Below are 7,577 nucleotides of genomic sequence, written 5' to 3'. Positions count from 1 at the left end.
GTAACTGGTTCAAACAAGCTCTTCCAGCAACCTCACCAATATCCAGCTTCAGATCCACAAACTTATCCACTAACTCCTCTTCCTTGATTCTCATCCAAGCTATTGTCAAGGACTTCCGACTCAAAGCGTCTGCTACCACATTTGCCTTTCCAGGGTGATAACTCAGATCAAAGTCGTAATCCTTAAGCAATTCCATCCACCTCCTCTGACGCATATTTAGCTCCTTCTGATCAAAGATGTACTTGAGACTCTTATGATTGGAGAAGATGCTAAACCTTACTCCAAACAAGTGATGTCTCCAAATCTTCAGTGCAAACACAATCGCCGCTAATTCCAAATCATGAGTTAGGTAATTCACCTCATGCGGTCTCAGCTGACGCGATGTGTAAGCCACCACGTTCTGGTATTGCATCAACACGCAATCCAAACCCTTCAACGAAGCGTCACAATATACTTCAAACGGTTCATGCGGTTCCGGCAAGATCAAAACAGGTGCTGAAGTTAACCTCTGCTTCAAAGTTTGAAAACTCTCTTCACACTCCGACGTCCAAATAAAAGGCGCTTCTTTTCTTGTCAACTTGGTCATTGGGAGCGCAATCTGGAAAAATCCTTCGATAAATCTCCAGTAATATCCGGCTAACCCCAAGAAACTCCTAACTTCCGTCACCGTCGTCGGTCTTTCCCATTCCATCACCGCTTCTACCTTAGAAGGATCCACTGCTATTCCTCCTCTACTCACCACGTGACCTAGGAATTTTACTTCCTCCTTCTAGAACTCACACTTCGACAACTTAGCATACAACTTTTGCTCCTTTAGGATTTGCTACACAATCCTCAAATGCTCCTCATGTTCCTTCTCCGTCTTGGAGTAAACTAAGATGTCGTCTATGAAAACCACCATGAACTTGTCCAGAAATGGACGAAAGACTCTGTTCATATAATCCATGAAGACAGCAGGTGCATTCATTAACCCAAAAGACATCACAGTAAACTCGTAGTGTCCATAGCACGTCCTAAACGCGGTCTTAGGGATATTGTCCTCCTTTACCCTTATCTGATGGTAACCGGATCTCAAATCAATTTTGGAAAACACTCCAACTCCTTGCAGTTGATCCATCAAGTCATCTATCCTTGGCAGCGGGTACTTATTCTTCACAGTCACTTTATTCAACTAACGGTAATCCACACACAGCCGCATTCCTCTATCCTTCTTCTTCACTAATAAAACTGGTGTTCCCCACGGCAACACACTCGGTCGAATGAACCTCTTGTTCAGAAGCACTTCCAACTAAACCTTTAGCTCGACCAGTTCTTTCGGAGCCATCCTATACGGTGCAATCGACACTGGTCTGGCTCCCGGCACCAATTCAATCGCAAACTCGATCTCTCTTTGAGGAGTGAACTCAGGGATATCTTCCGAAAATACCTCCGAAAAATCCCTAACTACTGGGACCTGATCTAAGCCTTAGGTATCACCCGAAGCATTAGCAGTTAATAAGATGTAACCCTGACACTCTTTTCCACTACAGTGCACTATTACAGAGTTCAGATAATATCCTGTGGTTATCACTGCCCCACTCTCTCCTTCCGACATAAACCAAATTGTCCATTCAAAGCAATCCAACAAAACCCGATTCTTCGACAACCAATCAAACCCCAAAATCATCTCCAACCCAACCATAGATAAACAGATTAGATCATGTACAAAATCTCTACCCTCAAGCTTGAAGCCTACTTGTCTACAACCTGACCTAGTCATAACTGTCTGATGTGGGGTATGCACATGCAGATCAAAAAGTAACTCTGACATTTTCAAGCCTAATTCTTCAACTTTAGCAAACAAGATAAACGAATGCGATGCTCCAGTATCGTATAATGCAATTAAGGACTTATCACCAAATAAACAATTACCTCTCATCAACGGGTCCGCCTTGAAAGCATCCTTGGCATTCACAGCAAAGACTCACCCCTGGTGCGGACTCTGACTCACATCCGGGTTCTTCCCACGAGTGTAATCCCTCGCAATATGACCAGGCAAGCCACAGTTGAAGCAACCACTCTGACTTCCTCTCCCCTTGCCACGCTGAAACTGATCATGAGCATTCTTTCTGAAGCCTCCTGGACCTTGATGCGCATATTGATGAATCCATATTTTACAATATATTTTGGTTTGATTTTAGTGGATTCCATCACATAAACCTACATTTATTCACCTAAATAGCATGCTTCTGAGATTTCTTCCTAAATTGTGCTTGAAAGTGAAAACATGCTCTTTTGTGCTTAATTTAGTCAATTTTATTCACTTTAATCCCATTTGGTACCTTGATGTATTTGTTAAGTGATTTTCAGGTTTCCAAGGCAAGTATGGGTTGAAGAAGTGAGGAAAAGAGCATGCAAAAGGGAAGAATTCAAGAAATGAAGGATTTGAAAAACTGCCAGCCCTGACCTCTCTGTACTAAATTGGTCATAACTTGAGCTACAAGGGTCCAAATGAGGCGGTTTTAGCGGCATTGGAAAGCTAACGTCCGGGGCTTCAAAATGATATGCAATTTGCTATAGTGGACATAAGTCTACGTGTGTGTATGCACAGGTACTTTTGCATACACACAAGTCAGAATTCAGCATGTGTGCGGACGCACACATCTGTGCGTCCGCACAGGTCCCTGCACATGACCTCATTAATTGCAACTCACTGGCAGCGATTTTTGGGCCCCCAAAACCCAATCCAACTCATTTTTTGAAGCTATTTAAGGCCAAATTGAATAAGGATGAAGGGGGAGCACTTAGGTTTAGATTTTTACATGTTTTAGCTTAGTTTTCTAGAGAGAGAAGCTCCCCCCTCTCTCTAGAATTAGGGTTTTTAGCTTAGTTTTCTTTTAATTTTAGCACTTTAATTCTTGCTTTAGTGTAGTTTCATTTATATTTCTATGCTTTATTGTCTTTATCTTCTTCATCTCTTTTGTTCTTTTCTCTTTTATGGCAATTTTCACGTTATGAACACTTTTGTTATTTTAATTCCAATTAATGCAAATTTATGTTTTCATGTCATTTATTGCTTTATTTAGTTGTCATTGTCATTTTCTTGTTTTGGTAGCTTTAGAATCTACTTTATTGCATTTTAATATTATTTTATTTTCATGCACACCAAGTGTTTGATAAAATTCTTGGCTTAGTTTTCACTTATTTTTTCTTCACTCTTGGCTTGAAATTGTTGACTTTGGTGTTCCTTGAGTCATTGATGTCCATTCTTGGTTGATACATTAGAGTAGTTAGTTGATTTGGTTTCCCTTGACTCTATGTGACCCCTTAGTGTTGACATAGGACTTAGGGATTGAAATTAACTATGTCTATTTGACTTATCTTCGATATAAGGTTGACTAAGTAGGATTAACTCTTCATAATCATCATGTGTTTGTGGTCAATGACTAGGATAGGTAGCCTTAGCTCTCAATTACTTGCCAAGAGGTTTTCTTGCATTTTAAGTTTTCTTTCCTTGCATTTAATTGCTTTGACTTCAATTGCTTTGATGTTTAATTTCCTGCATGTTTAGTTTTTACACTCTTGGTTGAGAAATTGGGTATTTGGGTGGAATTGACTTGTGGATGTCCATTCTGCATTGTGTGAGAATAGTTAATTGGTTTGGTTTCCATTAACTCTAGTCTTTCACTAAGTAATTAGTGAGTTGACTAGGACTTATGGATTGAGACAATTACACTCTTTTGACTAATTCTCAAGGAAGATTGACTAGTTTGGATTGATTCCACACAATTGCCATGTTTGTGGTCCATAACTCGGATAGGAATCCTAAACTCCCCAATTCTTGCTAAGAGTTGCCATTTACATTCCTTGCATGTTTATTTGCTTTCTTTTAATTCCTTGCATGATCATTTAATTTCTTGCTATTTACATTCCCTTGCTCTCTTGCTTGCATTCCCAATCCCCCATGCTCTCTCCTTCATAGCCAATAATTGTACATTTCATTGCAACTCCTAGGGAAGACGACCCGAGGTTTAATTACTCTTGGTTTATATTTTATTTGAATTTATTATTTGATCTTGAGAATTCATTGTTGGTTTGGACTATGCTACCGATGAATTGATGTCTGTTTTGATCGATTCCGAACCATACAATTATTCTCATTATCACATATCCTCCTCTCTTGAAGCTTTGACCCCTTGGATGGTAATATTTGCCACGCCCTTTGCTACTACCTCCTCCATGAGTGTCCTTGGACGCAGCCACTGTCTTAGCATATTCTTCCACCACCCTTGCCTTGTTCACCAAGTCGGAGAAGACACGGATCTCTATAGGAGTCACAGTAGTCATAATGCTATCCTTTAAACCCCTCTGATACTTAATACACCTCCAGCTCTCGAAAGTCTCTGGGTCACCCTGACACACCCGAGAAAACCTACAAAACTCTTCGAACTTGTTGGTGTACTCAGCTACAGACATGGAACCTTGCTTCAGCTACATTAGCTCTATCTCCTTCGCTTCCCTTGCAGACTCAGGGAAGTACTTATTGTAAAAGGCCATTCGGAACACATCCCATGGGACCTCAGCGTTCTATAGCTGTAGCAAGCGACATTCTGCTTGCCACCAAGGCTGGGCCTCTCCCGCAAGCTGATAAGCGGAAAACTCTACATATTGATTGTATGGAACATGCTGCGCCTGTAAAGCACGCTCCATGGCCTGGAACCAGTGGTCCGCTTCAGTAGGATTAGTTGATCCTCGAAATGTTGGCGGATAAACTTTGAGGAAAGTTTCCAAAGTCATCGGAATGTCCTCCGTGTTATCTCCGTTTCCCTCAATGTTAACATGAGCATTCCCTTCGCCGTTCCCATTTCCGTTGCCGTTCCCGTTTCCATTGCCGTTCCCGGCCAGAGTTGCAGCAGCATTTGCCTCCATAGTGTTGGCAAGATTCGCCATCGCCGCCATGAATTTGGCATGGTTGTCTGCCGGTTGCTCGTTCCTACTCTCACGTGAACGTGCTCGACCTCGTCCGCGAGTAGCCATGTAGGATTTCTGTCTACACCAAACAATCGATATTAAGGTGATCAGTATCAATATCAAAAGTCTAGTGCTTCAATTTATACCAAACAGGCACTCACAAACAAGCATGCTATGCAAAATAGACAAACCTAATAGCATCAAAGAAAAGACACACAAAGTATGCAATGAAGCACAATCGATTCATCCCTCAGGCTCACGAGGATTAACCACTCTGATACCACTAAATGTAACACCCTAATTAGCCTAAGCCTTACCTCACGTCGTAAAGCAAAGGTTAATCAAAGGTTACGACAGTTCTAAGCTTTTACATATATTATATAGAAGGAATTAGTAATATCTAGAAGCCTGATGAAGAATATAGCTCAAAATATGGATTTCAAAAGCGCAAAACGTACTAACGAAGCTACTGACTTAAAGCATAAGAAAACAAGTATAGAATAACAAAACGTCATAGTATAATATTATAATATCATGAGGCGCTAGCCATGACTCACGGAGTTTAAGTCGGCTAGCCATATACAGACCATGTATGAAACCAGATAGTAAAAACAGCTTATACAAGTTTTGTTCTCTCAATACAAGCCTCTAGGCCAAATCAAAATACAAAAGTGAGAGACATATATATATAATAAATCAAAAGCACTCCAAAAGATATCCAGATTTTTCGCTCTTGTCACCAATCAGACAACTCACCGAGGTGGGTTGCAACCTGCATCTGAAAAACACAACAGAAATATGGTATGAGAACCGGAGGTTCTCAGTATGATAACAGTTCCCAGTGATGTAGGATATAAGACCCCGGGACACCAAAGGCAATCCTAGACTCCTTATCCATCACAAGATTCAAGCTTAAAGCATTCTAAAACAAATAAGCATAATATGTAATTCCTTAATACACCTTAAGCCATAACTCCATAACAGGGTAATCTATCTTAGGAAATTTCTACTCTAATCAAACACCGCTGTCCCACAGCCTTCACCAACCGATCTGCCATGCGACCCCATCGCCACCGCCTTTCGAACCCCCTCAACTCCAGCAAAGCACAAGTATATACAATACAAGTAAAACACAAGTAGAGGCATATACATCAATTAATACAAGTAGCAATTAGACATGTTTAACAGATAGGGAGAAACAATATCAAGTCGGCAAAGCACACAAACAGGTAGAAAATGCATATGATGAATGCCTGCACTACTGGCTATGATATCACATTGTCGGTTCAACTGTCAACCCGACACATCTCCATGGAGATGTTGCCCTTCAGATTCATGATGTGGGAACCCCCGATATATAGTGCTCGGATCACTGTACAGGATTTTGCGCCTGCACGCTCTGATGATCCGAAGGGATGTGAGCGGGATCTATTACCTCCGACCTCACATCTAAGCGCAAGCGGGACGAACCACCGCCCTTACCCCGCCAATTACTAACTAAAACTAAATCACACCTCAGTGACTTGATTGGATTCAGTTTCAAAATCCACTTCGCTCTGGTTCAGCTGAGAATCTGAAGTTGAATCATCCATTATCTTCAAAAACGATTTCACAGCTTGATGTCAAAAAATAATGGATAAACGCAAAATGAAACGAAAAATCTGAAGCACGTAAATGAAGAAGAAGAAGAAGCAGAGAGAAACGAACGTAAAACACGAAGAAGAAGGCAGAGAGAAATGCTCGAAAGAGATCGAAGAGAGAAGGCAAGAAAACGCAGAAGAAATTCGAAAAAGAAAACGAAATCCTTTCGAAAAAGGAAGTTATATATTCGCGCGTTGAGTGATTGAAAAATCTGTTAAGGAGGCGCGTGAAACATACGTGCCATAAGAAGCGTGTTTTAGGGATAAGAGATGTTGAGAACTTGTAAGACTTATATAATTAAAAGACTTGTATGTAGAGATTTTTCGAAAAAGATATCTACCAAATTATCAAAATTAAAATTAAAAATATAGAAATAAAATTAAATAAATAACAAAATGCAATAAACATTTACTTAAAAAATAATTTGCCTAATAAGTTAAACCAAACCCTATTCATTAACACTTACTTACATTCTACCACCTAATATATACTATATTTATAGAAGTACCCTAACCATTACTATAATATATGCTTATTTAACTTAAACATGAAAATAACAATATTAACATGGAAGTTGATTGCTCTAGCAATATGCTATGTCGCGTTCAGACGATTGATGTCCTCTTCTCGTGCATCTGCGCGTCCCTTAATCTCCGAATACTTCGATAATATGATTAAAAAAGACTAAAAGTAGGAGAAAAATAGAAAAAAATAGATGAAAAGTGACTTCAAAAGGCACGGTTACAAGTTCAATATATAAGTGCGCTTCTTACTTAAAATAAGATCGCGTATATCTTATTTACATTATAAACGAAATATCACATTACACACTATGTGTGCCAACATCATACCACTGTGTCGTATCATGTCTTATCTTTTTTATAGTACAAAGCATAAACAAGCTAAATAATATAAAATGCAAATCGATAAAAAAAAAAAAAAACTACAAATTACATATTTTCGTAAATAATAGATTTTTATATTTA

General features: G+C 39.6%; 1 protein-coding gene across 1 annotated transcript; it reads right to left on the bottom strand.

Moving 5' to 3' along the window:
• Positions 1–823: 823 nt before the first annotated feature.
• Positions 824–4,455, bottom strand: LOC148569024 (uncharacterized). Its single transcript, XM_088484859.1, has 3 exons — positions 4,212–4,455; positions 1,295–1,464; positions 824–1,150 (listed from the first exon to the last, which is right to left on the bottom strand). Exons 1-3 carry the CDS (start codon positions 4,453–4,455, stop codon positions 824–826), a joined length of 741 nt encoding a protein of 246 aa, XP_088340985.1.
• Between the last annotated feature and the right edge of the window lie 3,122 nt (positions 4,456–7,577).

This window comes from Arachis ipaensis, chromosome B4 (genome assembly GCF_059453495.1).
Source record: "Arachis ipaensis isolate K30076 ecotype BB chromosome B4, ASM5945349v1, whole genome shotgun sequence".
Lineage (NCBI taxonomy): Eukaryota > Viridiplantae > Streptophyta > Magnoliopsida > Fabales > Fabaceae > Arachis > Arachis ipaensis.
The sequence above is the reverse complement of the archived record's forward strand: the minus strand, read 5'-3'. Positions and strand labels throughout refer to the sequence as shown.

Coding starts and splice junctions, on each gene's coding strand:
- LOC148569024 (XM_088484859.1), bottom strand. CDS start 4,455: ATGTCTGTAGCTGAGTACACCAACAAGTTCGAAGAGTTTTGTAGGTTT. Junction 1,465..4,211: donor CAAGGACACTCATGGAGGAG/GTAGTAGCAAAG, acceptor GTGATACCTAAG/GCTTAGATCAGGTCCCAGTA. Junction 1,151..1,294: donor AAGAACTGGTCGAGCTAAAG/GTTTAGTTGGAA, acceptor GTGACTGTGAAG/AATAAGTACCCGCTGCCAAG.